Here is a 27,047-nt window from a genome sequence, read left to right as displayed (position 1 = left end):
AAACGAGTTATTTTGCAGGGGTTGTGACGCTAAGAAAATGTATCCGCTGATTTACAGACGTCTCTTTCACAATGTAAATCTATGGGAAAAAGTCTTTTTTGGCATTTGGTGCATCGCATGACATTGTAATTACATGGTCTGGCTGCTATGTCAAATTTGTTTCAAAGCCTGGCGCCCTTCCTGTATCCACTTCTCTTTATACATCCATGTGTTAAAGCAAAGCAAATCAGTCTCCCCCAGAAGCCCCCCCTCCTGTAAACGACTCCCATAATAAAAGTTCTGTTGAGTCTCATCAGCACAGGCTGTCACGTTGTTGGTGGTTTGATTGTATGTAGTAATACTCAGGTTTTATTCAAACAAATTCGTAATGTGAAATGGAGGAATGGAGACGTTAGCTAGCTAACGCTAGCTCTCCTGAATCTGCCGGTGCATCTGAGTAATATACAGACCAAACATTAACGTGATACATATAAGGACCATATTCAACAATTTTGTCACCTAAACTCTGTGAAGCCGCACATTTAATGTTGCCAATGATCCAAGATATCCAGTGTTCATCCAGTAATGCTGATTAAACAAAAGTTGTTTTCTATGAGCTTCAATTTGAAAATGTGGTGAAAGTGCAAACTCTAGGGGAATGCTTTGAATGAACTGGCACTGCATTGCTGACTAATGTGACTTTTTGCTTGGAGCTTAAAGTGATTGATTTTACCGCTTTTTCTATACTGGGTGCTTTTATGTGTAGCACTTGCATGACTGATCTGAAATTTGGACGTTTGTCTGCAGAACCAGCAGTTTCAGACATGTTGGAAGATGCAGACACTCACAAGCACTGGTTAATATTTGGGTTTAGTCAAATCCGTTCCTCCCACAATCAAACACAAGTTACTATTACTAAACAGAACACGCTTCAACAAAAGGACCCCGCCGTTATCCACCTCTCTATTAGTGGAAGTTGGCAACGTTACGCACACATTTAGCAGGAAAAAGGCCATCAGTAGTCGTTGTTTGCAGCCGGGAAAGACTGCACAGACAGCTGCCGCAGCCGGTAGAAAACGGAGCTGCTGCCCGCAGGGACGATTAACGGCAGGATACATGGCTCTGATACGAGTCATCGGGAGCGTTATCTCTTGTTGCATTCACTTGCACTGGAACATCGGACTTTCCCTCTTGTAAATTTCCGATCAGCCCCAACTTTTCATTTATTTTTGAATTAGATATCCAAATCTGAGTGCAGCTGCCATCCCATGCCACCTCGGTAGATCCGCCCCTGCCACCAGGTAAAGGAGGAGACGGAAGGAGGCGATATGGTGAATTTCCTGACGGTACTTATATTTGAGAAGCTGGAGATACCAGCGGAGCAACTTACTTTTATTGCAACACATCGATCGTATCAGAGGAAACCCACACAAAGTGGAGTAGTGCCACGCTGAATTATAGTCACATTTTAAACATGGGACACTCCTCAAAAAGTTTTCCGCTCTGCACGCGCCAAGAAAGTAATAATGCACGAGGGCAGTCGGATTTACTTCGACCACGACTACTCATCTAAACTGCAAAAAGAGAGAAGCCAATATGCTCCAATAAGAAAAGAGCTAAGGGAGAAAGGGATGAAATCGCATCTCATCTATCCAGAAAAGGTTAAGAGTATTTGGTGATTGCGGAACGCAGATGTACAACTCAGTAGGGCTCAACACCTGCTTGAGCAGGAAGACCCAACATCCAGGACCCAGGTCGGGCATCCATCAGCGCCGTTTGAACAGCAGAGGACGCAGTGGGAAGACTACAAGACAGCTGCGGACTTACTGAGAGAGCTGGGGGGTAAGCCTACAGCTTAGCCCCAATGGTACCGTGACTTAGTTTATGGCAGCAGCAAACACAAATATAAATGTACACACACACACACACACACGGCGATGTACAACGCAGTTTGTTACTGGTAAATTGTTGGGGTTTTTTTGTTTGTTTGTCTTTTTCAAACGGGGCAGTTTGGGACAGCAGCCCCAGATTCCTACCCATTTTTAGGGAATCTTTATCCACTCGGCAGTCTATTAGTGACTGCCACCACTGAAAGTTATTGTTTTGTTGGTATGTTGTTTTTATGTTGTTCACTGATTTTCACAGCTGTCAGCCAAAAAGTTAGGTGTCAGAAAAATAGCATGACCAAAGATCCCTTATATAACATGGAATATGATTTGAAGGGTAAATTGTCTCATATGTTAACTGACTCCAAGAAATGAAAACACTAAAAATAATCTCGTATAATGTGAATGGTATTAATAATCCGATTAAGCATGAGAAGTTACTGCAACAACTCAGAAAAGAAACAGGAGGTATAATCTTGCAGGAAACACTCCAAGTGAAACTTACAAATGCTCACGTATATCACTCATCTTACAAGTCCTCGAAAAAGGAGTTGCTATTTTAATGATGCCACAAATAGTTTTTATGCTGGAAAAGCTGATATCATACAAGGAAGGTAGATATATAATGGTAGTTGGAAGGATTGATGAGGAAATGGTTTCATTTATGAATGTCTTCAACCCCGCTGAAGAAGGCCCAGACCTAATTAAAAAGATTGTTGAAATAATAGTTTCAGTAAGTCGAGGGATAACAATCACTGCAAGTGACCTAAACCTAATCATGGACCCAAGTATTGATACACAAAGTGATAGACAACATAGCTCAGATCAAGCTGCTAAAATAACGAGAGGAGCAGCCAAGGAAATGGGGCTGATAGATGAGTGGAGAACTCTCCACCCGAAAGAAAGAGATTTTACCTTCTTTTCAAAATCTTACTGTAGATTTTTGAGACTAGACTATTTCTCTTTGTTTAAGAATCATGTATCAAGGATTATAGAATGTAATATAAATTAGATCACATTGTTTGATTATGCTTTGATAACAATGAAATTAAACATTGATCTGGAGGTGGGTCATACTCTTTGGAGACTAAATAATTTCCTGGTACAAATGGAAGACCTCAAGATTAAAATAAGATCAACTATTAAAAAATACCTAGAAATAAACGATACAGAGGAAGTTGAACTGGTCACACTGTGGGAGGGAGTAAAAGCAGTGTATATATATATATATAAATATATATATATTATCATTTGCTTCATATGAGAAGAGAGAGAGGAACAAAAGAGTCAAGGAAATAGAACAATCATTAAGGATATGGGAATGGGAGCACAAGGCAAAAAGACACTGTTGATTTGCATTCTTTGAATGAACTAAGGAAAGAACTCAACCGATTACTAACTGAAAAGGTAAAGAAATCATTGATAGTTACTAAAAAACAATCTTTGATAGTGGAGCAAAAGCAATGAAAAACCTGGCCTAGAAATTAAAAAAACAACAGATAAAATCAAACACTGTTTCTATCAAAGACCAAACCAGGAATATAAGTGTAAAAGCTAAACAAGAAATAGCACAAGAATTTGCAAAATAGTACATTTATAAAGCCCTGACAATAATCTGCTCTCTCAAAAGAGAATGAAGGAATATCTATCCGGAATAAAACTACCGCAGATAAGAGATAAACAAAATGTAAACCTGATTTTGCCAGTTACGTCAGATGAGATCAATGTCGCAATAAAGAAACAAGTTCACAGGTGATTTTTATAAGGAATTGGATAAAGAACTACTGCCGACTTTAGAGAGAACGTTTAACTGGGTGTTAGATTACAGTGGGTGGGAAAACACTTGGTGCAGCTCCATAATTACAGTCATACACAAAGAAGGCAAGGATCCTACTGACTGTTGATCTTATAGACCAAAAACTTTATTGAATGTAGACCAAAAATTGTTAAGCAGCATATGGTTTTGCCCATCATTGCAATCGTTTTGGAACAATATACAGAAAGAAATCAATGCTACCTTAAATGGTGTTATTCATTTGAATACAGACTTTGTGCTGTTAGGCAAAACAGTAGACAAAATGCAAAATGCAAAATGAAAATGATAAATATTTGTTAAGGATACTGCATATAACAGAAACTGGCTCTAAAAAACATGTCCTTATAACTTATAAAATCAGGAGGAACTTGAAGCTATTTGACATAAGATGGTCCAAGTGGTTAAGTTACTGTAATATGGTAAAAGAACAATGAATTGAAGCTCAGGGCGTGCGTCTCACTCAGCATGAGGAGCAGCTGACCTCAGTTTGCCACGGCCTCCGGGAACTCAACTCCCGTTACGAGGGGCTTCACACTTCGCTATCTACCCAAGTGAGTACGCTTACGGATCAGCTGCAGCAGCTCCTGGGTAAACTCAGCCCTCCAGTCCCTGTCTCGTCAGCTGTTTCTTTGCCGGCCGGTACTTCTCCTCCTTCCAGTCCTGTGACTGTGTCCTCTGCAGCAGCTCTCCCTCTGTCCAGACCAGAGCACTTTTCTGGACAATTGCAGAGCCTTTCTGGTACAGTGTGGACTCCACTTTGAGCTGCAGCCAGCAGCTTTTCCGTCTGACCACTCCAGAGTTGCTTACATTGCTTCTCATCTCTCTGTGCGGGCAGAGGCATGGGCTAAGGCAGAGTGGGCTCGTGACTCCCCCATATGTCATTCTCTGGACCTCTTCACTTCCACCCTGTCCAAGGTTTTTGATCACTTGACTCCGGTTCCAGATGCCGCCCGGGCTCTCATGGACCTATGCCAAGGTAAACGCCAGGTAGCTGACTACGCCATCGAGTTTCGCACCGTCGGCTGATTGTGGGTTGAATGTCCCCTCCCTGCTCGATGCCTTCCACCACGGGCTAGCCGATGCTATTAAGGACCAGCTGGTTTCCCTGGAGCGCCCCTCTGACCTGGATTCCTTTATCGTTTTGGCTATTAAAATTGACAACCACCTGAGAGAACGAGAGAAGGAGAGGGTCCATCAGTCCTTTTCCTCTCCCTCCTGGGGGAGACCACCTGTCCAACGCCCCTCTCCTCGTCGATCACCTTCTCCAGTGGCAACAGCGCCCTCTGGTGGGCAGGAGGAACCCATGCAGTTGGGTCGCGCCAGACTGTCTCTGGGGGAGTGGCAGTGACGCCTACAGGAGGGGCGGTGCATTTATTGTGGTCAGCTTGGCCACTTCCTGAGCTCCTGTCCGTTAAAAGACCGGGCTCGCCGGTGAGGAGGAGGGCGCTGGTGAGCCAAACAATCTCTCCTAACTACAAGCTTCGATCATTGACTGATGTTGTGATAAATTCCCCTGTTTTCTCTGAAAGACTCAAGGTGTTGATAGACTCACGTGCTGATGATAGTTTTATGGACTGGAAACTTGCTAAAAGACTGAAATTAACTGTGTTTCCTCTTCTCAGACCCCTAGAAGCCAGCACGTTGGATGGGAGGTTACTAAATAGAGTTACTCACCGCACTGAGCCCCTTCAAGTCCTCATAGCTAAGGGACACACTGAAAAGTTAAGTTTCCACCTCTATAGCTCACCGTTATACCCACTCATTTTGGGGTTCCCTTGGTTATCCCAGCACGGCCCCAAGTTAACTGGGCCACCGGGGAAATTATTGGTTGGGGGGAGGGGTGCCAAAAGAACTGTTTTCCCTCTCAGAGCCCCCGAGAGTCTCAACCTCCCGCAGTCCTTCTCACACCAGTCAGCCCAGAGCCCCTGCTAGACCAAGATAAGTCTGATTATCCCGATTTAGCCAAGGTTCCCCAGTGTTATCATGACCTCAAGGAGGTGTTTAACAAGTCCCGGGCTACCTCCCTTCCTCCTCACGGAGTATATGACTGTGCTATTGACCTGCTCCCAGGGGCCTCTCTCCCTAAGGGCTGTTTATACTCCCTGTCAGCCCCCAGAATGTGAGGCCATGGACAAGTACATCTCAGCCTCCCTGGTTGCTGGGATTATTATTATTCTTCCTCTCCAGTGGGGGCAGGATTCTTCTTTGTGGACAAGAAAGATAAGTCCCTCCGGCCATGCATCGACTATCATGGTCTGAATGAGGTCACCATCAAGAACAGGTACCCCCTCCCTCTCATCTCTTCAGCTTTTAAACTCTTACAGGGAGCTAAGATATTTACCAAGCTCGATCTCAGAAATGCCTACCATTTGGTGAGGATAAGGGAGGGGGACGAGTGGAAGACTGCTTTCAATACTCCTAGTAGGCACTATGAGTATTTGGTGATGCCATTTGGATTGACTAATGCCCCTGCTGTCTTCCAGAGCCTGGTTAATGATGTCCTGAGGGATATGTTAAACAACTTTGTTTTTGTTTATTTGGATGACATCTTGACTTTTTCCCCTGACCCTGAGACTCATTTACAACATGTTCGCCGAGTCCTGCAGAGGCTTCTGGATAACCAGCTTTTCGTAAAGGCTGAGAAGTGTGAGTTCCACGTCACCTCCATTTCCTTCCTGGGGTTCATCATCAAACCAGACCACCTCCAGATGAATCCCTCCAAGGTTAGTGTTGTGTCTGACTGGCCCACTCCCACATCCAGGAAACACTTGCAACGTTTCCTGGGGTTTGCCGATTTCTATAGACATTTCATTAGGGGTTTTAGTTCCATTGCAGCCCCCTTACCTAACCTCCCCTTATGGCTGAACTCTCGTTTCAGAGACTTAAGACCAGCTTCACCACAGCTCCCATCCTCACTCCTCCGGACACTCACCTTCAATTTGTGGTGGAGGTGTACACCTCTGATGTAGGAGTAGGAGGGGTCTTGTCACAGCGGTCCCCAGTGGATAAGAAGCTCCACCCCTGTGCCTTCCTCTCCCGGAAATTGTCCCCCTCTGAGAGGAACTATGATGTGGGCAGCAGGGAGCTGCTGGCTATTAAGGTGGCTCTGGAGGAGTGGCGGCACCGGCTGGAGGGCACTGAGCAGCTGTTTCTCATCTGGACAGACCATAAGAACCTGGAATACATCCACTCTGCTAAGAGGCTCAACCCCCGGCAGGCAAGGTGGGCTCTCTTTTTCAACCGATTCAATTTCATTCTGCCCATCCCACAGCGCCCCTGGTCAGACATGTCACTGGACTTCATCACAGGTTTGCCACCCTCTGAAGGTAACACGGTTGTCCTCACAGTGGTTGACAGATTTTCTAAGATGGCTTACTTTATACCTTTACCTAAGTTACCCTCAGCCAAGGAAACGGCTGAGGTGGTTCTGCATCATGTGTTCCGCTTGCATGGTTTCCCCAGGGACGTGGTGTCTGACCGGGGGCCACAGTTCATCTCCAAGTTCTGGAAGGCCTTCTGCTCACTCATTGGAGCCACAGTCAGCCTCACTTCTGGCTATCACCCCAGTCCAACGGGCAGACAGAGAGACTGAACCAGGAACTGGAGAAGGGCCTTCGCTGTCTCATCTCCAGTTGTCCCTCCTCCTGGAGTAAGAATCTTATCTGGGTCGAATATGCACAAAACACCTTGCCTTGCTCTGCCTCTGGTCTTACTCCGTTTCAGTGTGTCTTCGGTTATCAGCCTCCCCTGTTTCCTGAGTTAGAGACTGAAGTAGCAGTTCCATCTGCTCAAGCCCTCATCCTCCGGTGTCGCCGGGTTTGGAGCCGGGCCAGGCTTCAATTGATCAGGGCCGCAGCCGGAAACAAGAGGGCTGCGGACAGACGGCGGACCCCGGCCCCCTCTTACCAGCTAAGGCAAAGAGTGTGGCTGTCTGCTCAGGATCCTCTCCTCAGGGTGGAGTCACGTAAGCTGGCACCCCGTTTTGTTGGACCTTTCCCTGTATCCAAAGTCATTAACCCTGCTGCTGTCTGTATCAAGCTCCCCAGGACCTGGAGAATTCACCCCACCTTTCACATTTCCCGTGTCAAGCCCATCTAGGAGAGTCCTCTGGTTCCCTCCTGATCCGGGCCTCATTCAGGACTTTCACTGGTGCCACCGCAATCTTCCTGATCCGTCTGGAGCCGTCCCTTGAGGGGGGGGGGGGATACTGTCATGAATCATCCTGCCTTCAGGTTATGTTTTGTTTTTTCTCTCATTTAGTCCTGCATTTCCTGTTTTATTTTGGTTTCTAACTCTCCTCTGGTTTCAGATCCACTTCCTGCCCTTGTGTGTTTCCCGCTCCTGTCCTCGTCTTCATCCCCTAATGTCCTCCACCTGTGTCTCATTACCCTCACTCCCCTTGTGTTTTTAGTCTATGTGACCCCTGCTTCCTGTGCCAGTTCATCTTAGCCCTTAGTTGCAAGCGTTCCAGCATTATCCTCTTTGTTATAGTCTCTAGTGTTTTTGACCCCGGATCTGCCTTTTTTTTTGACTCTGCCTCTACCTAGCCCTTTTGGTCCTGTTGCCCTCTCTGACTGCCTGCCCGTGTACCGAACCTGCTATTAAAGACTTAAGACTTTTTTGGAACTACTGTTTGAGTCGTGCGTTTAGGTCTAGCCCTGGTGTACCAGACAACCTGGTCAATGGGTTAGATGTATGAAATGCCATGATAATAAAATAAAAAAGTATTTTAAAAAAAGTAAAGGATAAACCCAACCTTTAAGGTAGTTTTGTAATTAAGTACTTATGTGGCTCATTTGTTAGTTAAAATCTGATGCATGCTCATCTTCCATTGAGTCATGTCACAAAACAAAAAGTTAAACATTAGGCATGCAGGGACATTTTACTTATGTGTATGTTTTACTGTATGTATGTTGTGGATTCATTTGATGTATTTGACTGATAATAAAGTGATGCCATTTTGTGCATGCTCAAAACTTCCAATACTATATTAATTCTAAAAACATGTTAGAAAAGATATATCCTAGCATCAGATCAGTTTTGTTTGCATGGATACAGAGACACCACAGTTTGTGTCCAGCTTCAAGTGGACAGTGGCAAGAAGGGAGTTGTCTACTATTTTATAAAACTGTCTGGTAATATGTAACTTACATCCAAATGTTGATTCAAACAGTCAACACCAGAGCACCACTGAAAACATGAGAGGTGCTGCAAAGGGTATAATGTAATAAGGGGTATAAAGGGTACAATAAGAGTATAATGTAGTACTATTGTGTATCTAGGGTACAGATGCATTATGTTGCTCATCTATCAATGAAGACAATGTATGATTTTAGAAAATGTGACAACATTTTTTAACCACAATGCATGAACAGCCAAAGTTCATGCAAAAGGGTTTATGGGCTTCAAAAAAGAGAAGTGCATGCTGCTTGTGTCCCCGCCTCAATGAGTACGTTTATATACCACGTCTGTCCACACATTAGGCTATATTAACTAGTCAGGGTTTGATCAGAGTTATTTCTGCTGCAGACACATCCTCAACTGATTGGAGAGCTTTGAGAAAGGTACTGTACCTTTGTTATTCTCAGAGCTTCATATTTGTAGCGTGATATGAACCCACAAGGTAGAAATAAGACAATAAAAACATCAGATTTTGGATGGACAAAGTATAAGAATGATAATGTTATTATTTATTTCACGTGTTTTGTTCAACAAGGTTGGCTGATGGTCTTTTGCAGTAATGCACTGTTAAGAGTTTGGTAGAATAATAGAGGTATAATAACAAGGACAGACTGAGTCAATAAATGGACAGAAGACTGACAAGGTTCACATTCAGTGGAAACAATCATAGGCAGGCAGAGAACCATTAATAAGAATGGTCTTAAAGTTACAGAGAGGTAAAATATTTTTAGATGGCATTGCACATTTTTCCACAAGATCGCTGCACTAACAGTAAAGGCAGTTTTCACCAGATCAGGTCTGGTTCAGGGCTCATGGAGCATCACACAGTCACTGAAGCTGGTTAAGTATGGTCCACAGCACCACAACAGCGGAAATGAGATATAAAATGGAGTTTTGCCTACGAGGACTTTGTAGAAATAAGTACTAGTGATTACTATGTCTCTATGACAGGGAAGCCCAACCAACTTTATCATGGAGAAAAGGATTCATTTTGTTTTTGCTAGTAGTGTTTGTGGGAATGTTTTCTACATGCTTAAATTTGTTTCGTAACTCATCAGTAACATGCTAAAAAGTGTTTTGTAATTTCTAAATAAGTCTGATAAAGACTGAAAAACAGGATGCTGACAAAAAAGACACTTGCTATCATTGACCTGTGAAAGATCTATATCTACAAATGCACTGATAGATGATAGCTGAGTATACATGTTCTTTTGCAGCAACACCCTGTTAAGAGTTTAGTAGAAGAATAAAACAAGGACAGACAGAGTCAATAAAATGGACAGGGAATAGAAAAGGTTCAGGTTCAGTGGAAGCAATCACCAGCAGACAGAGAACCTTTAATAAGAATGGTCTTAAAATTACACAGAGTGTTTTGGCTTTTAGTTGACATTGCAGATTATTACATGAGACCAATGCACTAACAGCAAAGGCAGTTTTTTTATCAGGTCTGGTTTGGGGCTCATGGAGCATCAGACAATCACTGGAGCTTATTAGCACTACAGAGCACTACAAATGGCAGGAATGAGAAAATGGCACTTTACCAACAAGGGCAATCTAATTTACATAAATAGTGAGCAGGACAGGCCCCAAAAGAGATGCCTGCAGCACACCCTTGGAAGCAGGCAGGAATAGAGGTTTGGTCGTTCCTGCCTTAATGAAAATAGTAACAAAATAAAATAAGAACTGGTATGCTGTTTGTATGTATGTTTGTATTCAGTAAGTTCTATTAGATCCTCCAGAATATCCTCTATACATGATTGTACTATACCATTTTGTTGCACTGCATTTGGACAGTCAGCTTTCTCTGTGAAAGCCACAATTCAGTGGAATGTCCTACCTGATGATATGAAGAGCTGCAGTTCAGTGCTCAGCTCTGTGGCCACTGAGTCTGGATTTGATCTCATGGTCTTCTCAAATAATCTTGCCTTTGGTTTGACATGCTTACATTGTTGATTTCTGTCCTGTGTGTTTTTTGCTTTGTACTGTTTGTTATTGTGCTGTTATATGTTTTAATTGTAAGGGACTGCAGATGAAAATTTGCTAGAAGCTAAATCTGGTACAGTGCATCATTTATGTTAAAAACTACACTGTCCCGATAAATAAATACAATACAATGTGGATTTTCTCTGCACTTTCTCTGACACTTTGTTGGTTAACAAGAAAATGGGTATAAATAAATAATAACATGATCAAAAATAATAAAATAATAATAACAATAATAAAATAATAATAATAAAAACAATAAAGTAACCATTTGGACTGTTGACAGAACTTGATACAACTTTGCATAGTTCAAGTCAAATCTTTGTGAAAAGCATCTTCATAGGCTATTTTTGAGGGCTAAATGCATTTTCAATTGTGTGTTGAAATATATATAGATAGATACATACAGGGGGAGATTACATTTGTTCTTCCTTTTACCATTGCAGATCTCAAAACAATAACAGAGATGACTGCTACACCTTCCTATCACACCAATACAACAGGTGTTAGTGAAGAAATTGGCTCTTCTAATGACAACTATGATAATCTGACAAGGTCTCTCAACATCATGTCTGTCGTTATCTACTCCCTGGATTTCGTTCTGGGTGTGCTCGGAAATGGAGTGGTTATCTGGGTGACTGGGTTCAAGATGAAGAAAACAGTGAACACGGTTTGGATCCTCAACCTTGCTGTGGCTGACTTCCTCTTCACAGCTTTCCTTCCTTTTAGTGTGACGTACACAGCTCTGGATTTCCACTGGCCTTTCGGCAATTTCATGTGCAAACTGGACAACACAGTAAGATTTCTGAACATGTTTGCTAGTGTCTACATTCTGGTGGTGATCAGTGTGGACAGATATGTGTCTGTGGTGTGGCCAGTCTGGGCCCAGAACAACCGAAATGTACGCAAGGCGTCCTGTGTGAGTCTGGGTGTTTGGGTATTGGGTCTGATACTCAGCTCTCCATGCTTCATCTTCAGGGACCTTTGGCTATCATCTCATGATAAACCAATCATATGCTACGACAACTATGCTTTTTCTGATGACCTCAATAACCCATCTGTGAAACAGTTACAACTGCTTCGTTTAAAGGCCATGACCATCACTCGCTTCCTCCTGGGTTTTGTTGTTCCCTTCACTGTTATTGTCTCCTGTTATGCTGTGATAATCCATCGTCTCAGGAGGAACCGTACCAGGGCCAGCCACTCAAGTCGCCCTTTTAAGATCATCGCTGCTGTTATCGCTGCTTTTTTCCTGTGCTGGGCTCCCTTTTACATCATGACTCTAATTGAGTTATGGTATCAGATTGATAAGTCAAGTAGAGTATTAAAACTTGTCATCACTATTGGGGTCCCTTTAGCCACCAGCCTGGCCTATCTTAACAGTTGCCTGAATCCACTGCTGTATGTCTTCATGGGCCGAGATTTCAAGGATAAAGTTCGCAAATCCATCCTGAATGTATTTGAGACTGCTTTCCGGGAGGAGGTTTCCCGTTTGCACACTGACACAAAGTCAGTGGACACCAGTCAGAGCCTTGACATGTCAATTCTAAATACTCAAGTATAAGGTTGTGACATGAATAAACAAATACTGAAACTGCACATAAGAAAATAATTTTGACAAAATGTAAATATATATACATCACCAGTCAAAAGTTTGGACACACTTTCCCATTCAACTGAATGGGAAAGTGTGTCCAAACTTTTGACTGGTACTGTATCAAATTCCTTTTTTATTTCTTTTGTTGTCTTTATAAAAGGACTTAGATTCCCAAATTGAAATGTTGGAACCTGTTGAAGTTTGATTAATTTGAGTTGTATGATTAGCGAACTGATTAGGTCAGGCAAAGAGTACTAGATCTTAACTGCACTTACAGTATTAACAATCTGATTGAAGGGACTGATGGTAATATTGTACAATAAGATATCAGCTTCATAGTTAACTTGGGTTAGGTGTCCATTATTTCTTAACTTCAAGACAATATAAAATCACAGAAAAATGGAATAGCCCATTTATTTTATGTATGACTGTGGATATGAATATTGTGACATGTACCATGAACCATGAATGATTGTTTGATTGCAATATTTACTCATCATTATTTTCATTATCAAAATATTATTTTTGACTTGGCTTGTGCTTGGAATCTCTTTCTCTAGTATTGCACACTGATATATATATGGTGAATACAGATATTATAACCTACACAACTCATTTGCAACACCTCATGATAGTTTCAAAAAAATAAACCCCAAGTGTTGGTGGTAGTGACAGGGCCATGGTTAAAGAGGAAATCATGATTGTGGTTAATCTTTCACCTTTAGATCTGGGGCGCTGTGCTCAAGCTTTCTTCCCTTTTTCACCTCATAATAATTTACTGTAACTACTAAGCTGTCAATCATAAGATATACTTTTTGTTGTTGATTGTTCTTTTTCATTTTATGTTAGACTTTCTTCATAATATTAATTGACCAGCAGAGGAAACTGTTTTACATGTCAGGTGCTCCTTAGATCTAGGACATAAATGTAGACAAAGGACAGCAAACATCAGACTTCTGAAGTGTATTCCAGTCATCATCAGTCATTTGTGATTATGTATAAATATGTTGAGTAGCTCTATTACTCTATTACTCTGATAAGCTCAGTTGGATAACGTTCATGATGAATTTGTTTACATTTTATTTGTAAAATAGTTTGGACATCAAAGTAAATTTATGATAACTTATTTTAAAATGAATTTTATTTTTTGCACTCTTCTCATGGAGAAAAAAACAAGATCCTTTAACAATATAATTTTAATGGTTTATGCAAAGTATATTTGTAACCTTCTGTCACTGCATATCAGTCTATGTTGTGTTTGAATTAAAAAGAGAAGTCAACTACAACTCTGAGAGGATTGTGGAAACATTTTTGCCTAGGCCAAACTATATAAGTGGATTCAGTTAAGCAGTTATTCACTCCAATAATAAAGAATAAACCCACCTTTTATGGTAGCTTTGTAATTGAATAATTATGTGGTTCATTTGTTAGTTAAAATCTGATGCATGCTCATCTTCCATGGGGTCATGTAACAGAACAAAAAGTTAAACATTAGGCATGTGGGGACATTTTACTGTATAGTGTATGTTTTATTGTATGTATGTGGTGGATTTATTTGATGGATTTAAGTGATAATAAAGTGATTCCATTTTGTGCATGCCCAAAACTTCCATAAATGTCACCACAGATGTTGTAACTATTCTGAAGAAATCTTATTGAAAGAGCAATAGGAATATTTGCCAGTCTAGACCTAATCATGATTTTAATTCTAAAATCATGTTAGAAAAGAAATATCCTAGCTTCAGATCAGTTTTGCTTGCAGGGATACAGAGACACCACAGTTTGTGTCCAGCTTCAAGTGGATAGTGGCAAGAGGGGAGTTGTCTATTATTTTATAAAATTCTCTGGCAATATGTAACTTACATTCAGATGTTATTTTCATTAGTGCTCTTGTGTTGACTGTTCAAATCAACATCGGTATAATAAGGTTATAATGTAGTAATATACTGTATTTACAATACAGATAAATTATGTATCTCATCTATCAATGAAGACAATGTATGATTTTAGAAAATGTGACAACATTTTTTAATCACAATGCATGAACAGCCAAAGTTTATGCAAAAGGGCTAATGGGCTTCAAAAAAGAGAAATGCATACTGCTTGTGTCCCCGCGTCAATTAATGTGTTTACATAACACATTTGTCCACACATTGGGTTATATTAACCTGTCAGGGTTTGATCAGTGTTATTTCTGCTGCAGACACATCCTGACCTAACCAAAGGGCTTTGAGAGAGGTACTGTACCTTTGTTATTCTCAGAGTTTCATATTTGTAGTGTGATATGAATCCACAAGGTAGAAATAAGCCTTTAAAAACATCAGATTTTTGATGGACATGGTATGAGAATGGTAATGTTATTAATCATTTCATCTATTTTGTTAAATAAGGTTGGCTGATACTGTTTTGCAGTAACACACTGTGAAGAGGTTGATAGAATTATAGAGGTATAATAACAAGGACAGACTGGGTCAATAAATGGACGGAAAACTGACAAGGTTCAGATTTAGTGGAAGCAATCACAGGCAGGCAGAGAACCATTAATAAGACTGGTCTTAAAGTTACAGAGAGGTAAAATATTTAGATTTTTATATGACATTGCACATTTTTCCATGAGATCCCTGCACAAACAGCAAAGGCAGTTTTTACAAGATTTGGTCTGGTTCGGGGCTCATGGAGTATCAAACAATCACTGGAGCTGATTAAGTATGGTCCACAGCACCACGACAGCAGAAATGAGATATAAAATGGAGTTTTGCCTACAAGGGCTTTGTAGAAATAAGTACTAGTGGTTATTATGTCTCTATGATAGGGAAGCCCAAACAACTTTATCATGTAGCATGCAGTGATGAGTGTTGTAATTATCACTAGGGATGAACCTGCGGTCCGCAGAGGCAGCAGCATGTGGATATATGACATCCCCAAAATCCATAAATGAGAGAAAAAACCCAAGTCCTCCTTTACTATCCAAAGGGAAGCTGCTGTTTCTGTACAAGTCAAGCTTCAGTCACAGTTTATCAACAAGGTACATGATATTGAATTGAAAATATATCATCAAGTCAGTTACCAAGATATTTGTATTCTGTGACACTCTCAATATTAAACCCAGAGTGGAGTATGTACTGTATATTATGGTAATTACTGTATGTCTTTGAATCTGGAGAAAAGGATTCATTTTGTTTTTGCTAGTAGTGTTTGTGGGAATGTTTTCTACATGCTTAAATTTGTTTCGTAACTCATCAGTAACATGCTAAAAAGTGTTTTGTAATTTCTAAATAAGTCTGATAAAGACTGAAAAACAGGATGCTGACAAAAAGGACACTTGCTATCATTGACCTGTGAAAGATCTATATCTACAAATGCACTGATAGATGATAGCTGAGTATACATGTTCTTTTGCAGCAACACCCTGTTAAGAGTTTAGTAGAATAATAAAACAAGGACGATCAGAGTCAATAAAATGGACAGGAAATAGAAAAGCTTCAGGTTCAGTGGAAGCAATCACCAGCAGGCAGAGAACCTTTAATAAGAGTGGTCTTAAAGTTATACAGAGGATAAGTGTTTTAGCTTTTAGCTGACATTGCAGATTATTACATGAGACCAATGCACTAACAGCAAAGGCAGTTTTTTATCAGGTCTGGTTTGGGGCTCATGGAGCATCAGACAATCACTGGAGCTTATTAAGTATGGGCCAGAGCACCACAAATGGCAGGAATGAGAAAATGGCAGTTTACCAACAAGGGCAATCTCATTTACATAAATAGTGAGCAGAACAGGCCTGTAAAGTGATGCCTGCGGCACACCCTTGGTAACAGTCAGGAACTTCCTGCCTTAATAAAAAAAAATAATGAAATTAAATAAAAAATGGTATGCTGTCAGTAAATTCTATTAGATCCTCCAGAATATCCTCTATACATGATTGTACTATACCATTTTGTTGCACTGCATTTGGACAGTCAGCTTTCTCTGTGAAAGCCACAATTCAGTGGAATGTCCTACCTGATGATTTGAAGAGCTGCAGTTCAGTGCTCAGCTCTGTGGCCACTGAGTCTGGATTTGATCTCATGGTCTTCTCAAATAATCTTGCCTTTGGTTTGACATGCTTACATTGTTGATTTCTGGTTCACATTGTGGGTGTATGCGATGTGCTATTGTGTGTAGCTTTGTATTTTGTATTTTGTATAATGTGTCTTGTGTGTTTTTTGCTTTGTACTGTTTGTTATTGTGCTGTTATATGTTTTAATTATAAGGGACTGCAGATGAAAATTTCCTTGAAGCTAAATCTGGTACAGTGCATCATTTATGTTAAAAACTGTACACTGTCCCGATAAATAAATACAATACGATGTGGATTTTCTCTGCACTTTCTCTGACACTTTGTTGGTTAACAAGAAAATGGGTATAAATAAATAATAACATGATCAAAAATAATAAAATAATAATAATAATAATAAAATAATAATAATAAAAACAATAAAGTAACCATTTGGACTGTCGACAGAGGAACTTGATACAACTTTGCATAGTTCAAGTCAAATCTTTGTGAAAAGCATCTTCATAGGCTATTCTTGAGAGCTAAATGCATTTTCAATTGTGTGTTGAAATATATATAAATAGATACATACAGGGGGAGATTACATTTGTTCTTCCTTTTACCATTGCAGATCTCAAAACAATAACAGAGATGACTGCTACACTTTCCAATCACACCAATACAACAGGTGTTAGTGAAGAAATTGCCTCTTCTAATGACAACTATGCTGATCTGACAAGGTCTCTCAACATCATGTCTGTCGTTATCTACTCAATGGATTTCTTTCTGGGAGTGTTCGGAAATGGAGTGGTTATCTGGGTGACTGGGTTCAAGATGAAGAACAGAAACAGAGTTTGGATCCTCAACCTTGCTGTGGCTGACTTCCTCTTCACAGCTTTCCTTCCTTTTAGTGCGACGTACACAGCTCTGGGTTTCCACTGGCCTTTCGGCAATTTCATGTGCAAACTGGACAACACAGTAAGGTTTCTGAACATGTTTGCCAGTGTCTACATTCTGGTGGTGATCAGTGTGGACAGATATGTGTCTGTGGTGTGGCCAGTCTGGGCCCAGAACAACCGAAATGTACGCAAGGCGTCCTGTGTGAGTCTGGGTGTTTGGGTACTGGGTCTGATACTCAGCTCTCCATGCTTCATCTTCAGGGACCTTTGGCTATCATCTGACAATGAAACAATCAGATGCTACGACAACTATGCCTTTTCTGATGACCTCGATAACCCATCTGTGAAACAGTTACTAATGCTTCGTTTTAAGGCCATGACCATCACTCGCTTCCTCCTGGGTTTTGTTGTCCCCTTCACTGTCATTGTCTCCTGTTATGCTATGATAATCCATCGTCTCAGGAGGAACCGTACCAGGGCCAGCCACTCAAGTCGCCCTTTTAAGATCATTGCTGCTGTTATCACTGCTTTTTTCCTGTGTTGGGCTCCCTTTTACATCATGACTCTAATTGAGTTATGGTATCACATTGATAATATGTCAAGTGGAGTATTAAAACTTGTCGTCACTATTGGGGTCCCTTTAGCCACCAGCCTGGCCTATCTTAACAGTTGCCTGAATCCACTGCTGTATGTCTTCATGGAAGATTTCAAGGATAAAGTTCGCAAATCCATCCTGAATGTATTTGAGACTGCTTTCCGGGAGGAGGTTTCCCGTTTGCACACTGACACAAAGTCAGTGGACACCAGTCAGAGCCTTGACATGTCAATTCTAAATACTCAAGTATAAGGTTGTGGCATGAATAAACAAATACTGAAACTGCACATTAGAAAATAATTTAGACACAAATGTAAATGTATATACATCACCAGTCAAAAGTTTGGACACACTTTCCCATTGGGAAAGTATGTCCAAACTTTTGACTGGTACTGTATCAAATTCCTTTTTTATTTCTTTTGTTGTCTTTATAAAAGGACTTAGATTCCCAAATTGAAATGTTGGAACCTGTTGAAGTTTGATTAATTTGAGTTGTATGATTAGCGAACTGATTAGGTCAGGCAAAGAGTACTAGATCTTAACTGCACTTACAGTATTAACAATCTGATTGAAGGGACTGGTGGTAATATTGTACAATAAGGTAGCAGCTTCATAGTTAACTTGGGTTAGGTGTCTATTATTTCTAAACCTCAAGACAATATAAAATCACAGAAAAAATGGAATGGCCCATTTATTTTATGTATGACTGTGGATATGAATATTGTGACATGTACCATGAACCATGAATGATTGTTATTGCAATACTTGCTCATCATTATTTTTACATTGTCAAAATATTATTTTTGACATGGCTTTTGCCTGGAATCTCTTTCTCTAGTATTGTACACTGATATATATGGTGGATACAGATATTATAACCCACACAACTCATTTGCAACACCTCATGATAGTTTCAAAAAAATAAACCCCAAGTGTTTGTGTTAGTGACAGGGCCAAGCTTGAAGAGGAAATCATGATTGTGGTTTATCTTTCATCTTTAGATCTGGGGCGCTGTGCTCAAGCTTTCTTCCCTTTTTCACCCCATAATAATTTACTGTAACTACTAAGCTGTCAATCATAAGATATACTTTTTGTTGTTGATTGTTCTTTTTCATTTTATGTTAGAATTTCTTCATAATATTAATTGACCAACAGAGGAAACTGTTTTACATGTCAGGTGCTTCTTAGATCTAGGACATAAATGTAGACAAAGGACAGCAAACTTCAGTCTTGTGAAGTGTTTTCCAGTCATCATCAGTCATTTGTGATTATGTATAAATATGTTGAGTAGCTCTATTACTCTATTACTCTGATCAGCTCAGTTGGATAACATTCATGATGAATTTGTTTACATTTTATTTGTAAAATAGTTCGGACATCAAAGTAAATTTATAATAACTTATTTTAAAATGAATTTTATTTTTACACTCTTCTCATGGAGAAAAAAACAAGATCCTTTAACAATATAATTTTAATGGTTTACGCAAAGTATATTTGTAAACCTCTGTCACTGCATATCAGCCTATGTTGTGTTTGAATTAAAAAGAGAAGTCAACTACAACTCTGAGTGGATTGTGGAAACGTTTTTGCCTAGGCCAAACTATATAAGTTGATTCAGTTAAGCAGTTATTCACTCCAATAATAAAGAATAAACCCACCTTTTATGGTAGCTTTGTAATTGAATAATTATGTGGTTCATTTCTTAGTTAAAATCTGATGTATGCTCGTCTTCCATGGGGTCATGTAACAGAACAAAAAGTTAAACATTAGGCATACAGAGACATTTTACTGTATAGTGTATGTTTTATTGTATGTATGTGGTGGATTTATTTGATGTATTTTAATGATAATAAAGTAATGCCATTTTGTGCATGCTCAAAACTTCCATAAATGTCACCACAGATGTTGTGACTATTCTGAAGAAATCTTATTGAAAGAGCAATAGGAATATTTGCCAATCTAGACCTAGTCATGATTTTAATTCTAAAATCATGTTAGAAAAGAAATATCCTAGCTTCAGATCAGTTTTGCTTGCAGGGATACAGAGACACCACAGTTTGTGTCCAGCTTCAAGTGGATAGTGGCAAGAAGGGAGTTGTCTTCTATTTTATAAAACTCTCTGGCAATATGTAACTTACATTCAAATGTTGTTTTCAGTAGTGCTCTTGTGTTGACTGTTCAAATCAACATCGGTATAATAAGGTTATAATGTAGTAATATACTGTATTTACAATACATATAAATTATGTATCTCATCTATCAATGAAGACAATGTATGATTTTAGAAAATGTGACAACATTTTTAATCACAATGCATCAACAGCCAAAGTGTATGCAAAAGGGTTAATGGGCTTCAAAAAACAGGAATGCATACTGCTTGTGTCCCCGTGTCAATTAATTTGTTTACATACCACATTTGTCCACACATTAGGTTATATTAACCTGTCAGGGTTTGATCAGAGTTATTTCTGCTGCTGACACATCCTCACCTGACTGGAGAGCTTTGAGAGAGGTACTGTACCTTTGTTATTCTCAGAGCTTCATATTTGTAGCGTGATATGAATCCACAAGGTAGAAATAAGACGGTAAAAACATCAGATTTTGGATGGACAAAGTATAAGAATGATTATGTTATTATTTATTTCACGTGTTTTGTTCAACAAGGTTGGCTGATGCTCTTTTGCAGTAACACACTGTTAAGAGGTTGATAGAATAATAGAGGTATAATAACAAGGACAGACTGAGTCAATAAATGGACGGAAAACTGACAAGGTTCACATTCAGTGGAAACAATCACAGGCAGGCAGAGAACCATTAATAAGAATGGTCTTAAAGTTACAGAGAGGTAAAATATTTAGATTTTTATATGGCATTGCACATTTTTCCATGAGATTGCTACACTAACAGTAAAGGCAGATTTTACACGATCAAGTCTGGTTCGGGGCTCATGGAGCATCAAACAATCACTGGAGCTGATTAAGTATGGTCCACAGCACCACAACAGCGGAAATGAGATATAAAATGGAGCTTTACCAACAAGGGTTTTGTAGAAATAAGTACTAGTGGTTATTATGTCTCTATGATAGGGAAGCCCAAACAACTTTATCATGTAGCATGCAGTGATGAGTGTTGTAATTATCACTAGAGATGAACCTGTGGTCCCCAGAGGCAGCGGCATGTGGATATATGACATCCCCAAAATCCATAAATGAGAGAAAAACCCCAGTCCTCCTTTACTACCCAAAGGGAAGCTGCTGTCTCTGTACAAGTCAAGCTTCAGTCACAGTTTATCAACAAGGTACATGATATTGAATTGAAAATATATCATCAAGTCAGTTACCAAGATATTTGTATTCTGTGACACTCTCAATATTAAACCCAGAGTGGAGTATGTACTGTATATTATGGTAATTACTGTATGTCTTTGAATCTGGAGAAAAGGATTCATTTTGTTTTTGCTAGTAGTGTTTGTGGGAATGTTTTCTACAAGAGTGAATTTGTTTCATAAGTCATGACTAACATGCCAAAAAGTGTTTTGTAATTTCTAAATAAGTCTGATAAAGACTGAAAAACAGGATGCTGACTAAAAGGAACACTTGCTATCATAGACCTTTGAAAGATCTATATCTACAAATGCACTGATAGATGATAGCTGAGTATACATGTTCTTTTGCAGCAACACCCTGTTAAGAGTTTAGTAGAATAATAAAACAAGGACAGACAGAGTCAATAAAATGGACAGGGAATAGAAAAGCTTCAGGTTCAGTGGAAGCAATCACCTGCAAGCAGAGAACCTTTAATTTAATGGTCTTAAAGTTACACAGAGGTAAAGTGTTTTAGCTTTTAGCTGACATTGCAGATTATTACATGAGACCGATGCTCTAACAGCAAAGGCAGTTTTTTTTATCAGGTCCGGTTTGGGGCTCATGGACCATCAGACTGGAGCTGATTATATATGGTCCAAAGCACCACAAATGGCAGGAATGAGAAAATTGCAGTTTACCAACAAGGACAATCTAATTTACATAAATAGTGAGCAGAACAGGCCTGTAAAGTGATGCCTGCAGCACACCCTTGGTAACAGTTAGGAACTGAGATTTGGGCATTCCTGCCTTAATAAAAAATAATAATGAAATTAAATAAAAATTGGTATGCTGTTTGTATGTGGATTTTCACTGCAGACTGATGATTATGTTGAACTAAGTTAAGACTTGCACAAAAAGTTGAGAATTATTTCTCACCTTTTCTTCAAATAATTTGTCGGTTAATGAGAAAAAAGGATTAATGAAATAATAATAATAAATAATGAAGTAATCATTTGGACTGTCAACAGAGGATCTTCCTACAACTTTGCATAGTTCAAGAGGCCAGTCTGGGCCCAGAACCACCTAAATGTACGCTCACTGTGTGAGTCTGGGTGTTTGGGTACTGGGTCTGATACTCAGCCTTCCATACTTCATTTTCAGGGACATTGGGCCATCATTTGATGAAGAAACAATTATCAACTACTACGACAACTATGCCTTTTCTGATGACTACAAAACACCGTCTGTGAATCAGTAATAAGGCCATGACCATCACCATAAATTATTGTCAGATGCTGCTCGGACTTTCTTGCGATATAATGTAATATGTAACCTACATCCAGATGTTGATTAAAATGGTAAATGATAAAACACAAGAGCACCAACACAGTAAAAGTGTGAGGTGCTAAAAAGGGTTTAATGTAATATAAATAGTATAAAAGGGTATAGTAAGGTTATAATGTAGTACTATACTGTATATACAGCACATACACATTATGTAGCTCATCTATGAATGAAGACAAGGTATGGTTTTAGAACATGTGACAAAAATTATTTTAATCACAATGCACGAAAAGCAAAAGTTTAGGCAAAAGGGTTTGTTGGCTTCTAAAGAGAGAAGTGCATGCTGCTTGTGTCCCCGCCTTGATGAGTGCGATGACATAACACATTTGTCCACACATTAGGTTATATTAACCTGTCAGGGTTTGATCCGAGTTATTTCTGCTGCTGACACATCCTCACCTGACTGGAGAGCTTTGAGAGAGGTACTGTACCTTTGTTATTCTCAAAATTTCATATTTGTAGCGTGATATGAATCCACAAGGTAGAAATAAGACAATAAAAACATCAGATTTTGGATGGACAAAGTATAAGAATGATTATGTTATTATTTATTTCACGTGTTTTGTTCAACAAGGTTGGCTGATGCTCTTTTGCAGTAACACACTGTCATTGCTGTATGTCTTATTTTGTTTTTGCCAGTAGTGTTTGTGGGAGTGTTTTCTACATGATTAAATTTGTTTCATCACTCATGACTAACATGCCAAAATATGTTTCGTAATTTCAGAAGAAATCTGACAAAGAGTAAAAAACAGGAAGCTGACAAAAGGAACATTTCCCAACATAGTGAAATACTAGTAGTACTATACTATAGATACAAATGCACTGAAAGATCTTTTGCAGCAACACCTTGTTAAGAGTTTAGTAGAAGAATAAAACAAGGACGGACAGAGTCAATAAAGTGGACAGGAAATAGAAAAGGTTCAGGTTCAGTGGAAGCAATCACCAGCAGACAGAGAACCTTTAATAAGAATGGTCTTAAAGTTACACAGAGTGTTTTGGCTTTTAGCTGACGTTGCAGATTATTACATGAGACCAATGCACTAACAGCAAAGGCAGTTTTTTTATCAGGTCTGATTTGGGGCTGTGAAAGAAAATTGAATAGTAGGTTATCATTTTATAAATCTTTTGTATATATGTTACAAATGTTTTCAAACTAAGGAGTCAATGTTTGTTATCAACTGAATGTGATGTAATGTCATCGTCATTTTGGGGACACATGTTGGTGAAGAAATCCTACTCGTAGGCTAGTTGAACTCTTGAACCTGTTTCTATCTGAGGATTGCTTGCTGACCTCTGGGGTTAGCTAGAGATATCTTTGTCTTAAGCCTACTGTTTTAGAGACCATGCTTGTTTGTAAGAAGGTGTAATGGTTTGTGGAAGTGTCAACTTAGGGACCAGACTGTTTTTAGCTTTGCTTCTGGAGAGGTATAAAGCTGTCTAGTTTGAGTTCACAATCTTTAGAAAAAGGGCTGGCTTTAGGGAAAGGGCCAGCTGAACAACATGCTTTCTCTCCAAAAATACAAGATGATTGTATTTTTGTTTGTGTTTGGACTTTTGTATAATTGTTACTGATGATGTGATGGATTGTACAGTGTTTACAACTGCTTCAACAAGTAACAATGTTTAATGCTTTCTTTATGTCTCCATGTGCCTTCTTTCTTGAGAGTAAATTTCCACAAAAGGGCTCACGGAGCATCAGACAATCACTGGAGCTTATTAGCACTACAGAGCACTACAAATGGCAAGAATGAGAAAATGGCACTTTACCAACAAGGGCAATCTAATTTACATAAATAGTGAGCAGGACAGGCCCCAAAAGAGATGCCTGCGGCACACCCTTGGAAGCAGGCAGGAATAGAGGTTTGGTCATTCCTGCCTTAATGAAAATACTAACAAAATAAAATAAAAACTGGTATGCTGTTTGTATGTATGTTTGTATTCAGTAAGTTCTATTAGATCCTCCAGAATATCCTCTATACATGATTGTACTATACCATTTTGTTGCACTGCATTTGGACAGTCAGCTTTCTCTGTGAAAGCCACAATTCAGTGGAATGTCCTACCTGATGATTTGAAGAGCTGCAGTTCAGTGCTCAGCTCTGTGGCCACTGAGTCTGGATTTGATCTCATGGTCTTCTCAAATAATCTTGCCTTTGGTTTGACATGCTTACATTGTTGATTTCTGGTTCACATTGTGGGTGTATGCGATGTGCTATTGTGTGTAGCTTTGTATTTTGTATTTTGTATAATGTGTCCTGTGTGTTTTTTGCTTTGTACTGTGTGTTATTGTGCTGTTATATGTTTTAATTATAAGGGACTGCAGATGAAAATTTGCTTGAAGCTAAATCTGGTACAGTGCATCATTTATGTTAAAAACTATACACTGTCCCGATAAATTAATACAATACAATATGGATTTTCTCTGCACTTTCTCTGACACTTTGTTGGTTAACAAGAAAATGGGTATAAATAAATAATAACATGATCAAAAATAATAAAATAATAATAATAAAAACAATAAAGTAACCATTTGGACTGTCGACAGAGGAACTTGATACAACTTTGCATAGTTCAAGTCAAATCTTTGTGAAAAGCATCTTCATAGGCTATTTTTGAGAGCTAAATGCATTTTCAATTGTGTGTTGAAATATATATAGATAGATACATACAGGGGGAGATTACATTTGTTCTTCCTTTTACCATTGCAGATCTCAAGACAATGATGGAGATGACTGCTACACCTTCCTATCACACCAATACAACTGGTATATCTGGAGGAAATTACACCTATGATTATCTGAAAAGGTCTCTCAACATCATGTCTGTCGTTATCTACTCAATGGATTTCGTTCTGGGTGTGCTCGGAAATGGAGTGGTTATCTGGGTGACTGGGTTCAAGATGAAGAAAACAGTGAACACGGTTTGGATCCTCAACCTTGCTGTGGCTGACTTCCTCTTCACAGCTTTCCTTCCTTTTAGTGTGATATACACAGCTCTGGGTTTCCACTGGCCTTTCAGCAAGTTCATGTGCAAACTGGACAACACAGTAAGATTTCTGAACATGTTTGCCAGTGTCTACATTCTGGTGGTGATCAGTGTGGACAGATATGTGTCTGTGGTGTGGCCAGTCTGGGCCCAGAACAACCGAAATGTACGCAAGGCGTCCTGTGTGAGTCTGGGTGTTTGGGTATTGGGTCTGATACTCAGCTCTCCATGCTTCATCTTCAGGGACCTTTCTGATGATGAACCAATCAGCTGCTACGACAACTATGCCTTTTCTGATGACCTCAATAACCCATCTGTGATACAGTTACGACTGCTTCGTTTTAAGGCCATGACCATCACTCGCTTCCTCCTGGGTTTTGTTGTTCCCTTCACTGTCATTGTCTCCTGTTATGCTGTGATAATCCATCGTCTCAGGAGGAACCGTACCAGGGCCAGCCACTCAAGTCGCCCTTTTAAGATCATCGCTGCTGTTATCACTGCTTTTTTCCTGTGCTGGGCTCCCTATTACATCATGACTCTAATTGAGTTATGGCATCACATTGATAATAGGTCAAGTGAAGTATTAAAACTTGTCATCACTATTGGGGTCCCTTTAGCCACCAGCCTGGCCTATCTTAACAGTTGCCTGAATCCACTGCTGTATGTCTTCATGGGCCGAGATTTCAAGGATAAAGTTCGCAAATCCATCCTGAATGTATTTGAGACTGCTTTCCGGGAGGAGTTTTCCCGTTTGCACACTGACACAAAGTCAGTGGACACCAGTCAGAGCCTTGACATGTCAATTCTAAATACTCAAGTATAAGGTTGTGGCATGAATAAACAAATACTGAAACTGCACATTAGAAAATAATTTTGACACAAATGTAATTGTATATACATCACCAGTCAAAAGTTTGGACACACTTTCCCATTGGGAAAGTATGGACACACTTTCCAGTCAAAAGTTTGGACACACTTTCCCACTGGGAAAGTATGTCCAAACTTTTGACTGGTACTGTATCAAATTCCTTTTTTATTTCTTTTGTTGTCTTTATAAAAGGACTTAGATTCCCAAATTGAAATGTTGGAACCTGTTGAAGTTTGATTAATTTGAGTTGTATGATTAGATAACTGATTAGGTCAAACACAGTATACTAGATCTTAACTGCACTTACAGTATTAACAATCTGATTGAAGGGACTGGTGGTAATATTGTACAATAAGGTAGCAGCTTCATAGTTAACCTGGGTTAGGTGTCCATTATTTCTTAACCTCAAGACAATATAAAATCACAGAAAAATGGAATGGCCCATTTATTTTATGTATGACTGTGGATATGAATATTGTGACATGTACCATGAACCATGAATGATTGTTATTGCAGTACTTGCTCATCATTATTTTTACATTGTCAAAATATTATTTTTGACATGGCTTGTGCCTG

At 39.4% G+C, this 27,047-nt stretch overlaps 3 protein-coding genes across 4 annotated transcripts; all 3 read left to right on the top strand.

The window, feature by feature from the left end:
* Window positions 1-1,574: 1,574 nt before the first annotated feature.
* Window positions 1,575-12,458, top strand: LOC122987079 (chemokine-like receptor 1). Of its 2 annotated transcripts, none has more exons than XM_044358727.1 (2): window positions 1,575-1,640; window positions 11,292-12,458. In XM_044358727.1, exon 2 carries the CDS (start codon window positions 11,312-11,314, stop codon window positions 12,407-12,409), a length of 1,098 nt encoding a protein of 365 aa, XP_044214662.1. In that variant the 5' UTR covers window positions 1,575-1,640; window positions 11,292-11,311; the 3' UTR covers window positions 12,410-12,458. The 2 variants fall into 2 exon arrangements, with proteins under 2 accessions (XP_044214662.1, XP_044214663.1); XM_044358728.1 differs by lacking the exon at window positions 1,575-1,640 and adding an exon at window positions 9,210-9,245.
* A 4,652-nt stretch (window positions 12,459-17,110) lies between these two features.
* LOC122987082 (chemokine-like receptor 1) lies at window positions 17,111-18,304 on the top strand. The gene has a single exon (XM_044358731.1). It carries the CDS (start codon window positions 17,127-17,129, stop codon window positions 18,219-18,221), a length of 1,095 nt encoding a protein of 364 aa, XP_044214666.1. The 5' UTR covers window positions 17,111-17,126; the 3' UTR covers window positions 18,222-18,304.
* A 7,075-nt stretch (window positions 18,305-25,379) lies between these two features.
* On the top strand, window positions 25,380-26,509 carry LOC122987253 (chemokine-like receptor 1; the record flags this gene model as incomplete). Its single annotated transcript, XM_044359043.1, has 1 exon — window positions 25,380-26,509. A coding segment is annotated over one exon (1,047 nt), but the record flags the coding sequence as incomplete, so codon positions are not given.
* Between the last annotated feature and the right edge of the window lie 538 nt (window positions 26,510-27,047).

This window comes from Thunnus albacares, chromosome 8 (genome assembly GCF_914725855.1).
Source record: "Thunnus albacares chromosome 8, fThuAlb1.1, whole genome shotgun sequence".
Lineage (NCBI taxonomy): Eukaryota > Metazoa > Chordata > Actinopteri > Scombriformes > Scombridae > Thunnus > Thunnus albacares.
Note: the sequence above shows the minus strand (reverse complement) of the source record. Positions and strands in the feature narration are given on the sequence as shown.

Coding starts and splice junctions, on each gene's coding strand:
- LOC122987079 (XM_044358727.1), top strand. CDS start 11,312: ATGACTGCTACACCTTCCTATCACACCAATACAACAGGTGTTAGTGAA.
- LOC122987082 (XM_044358731.1), top strand. CDS start 17,127: ATGACTGCTACACTTTCCAATCACACCAATACAACAGGTGTTAGTGAA.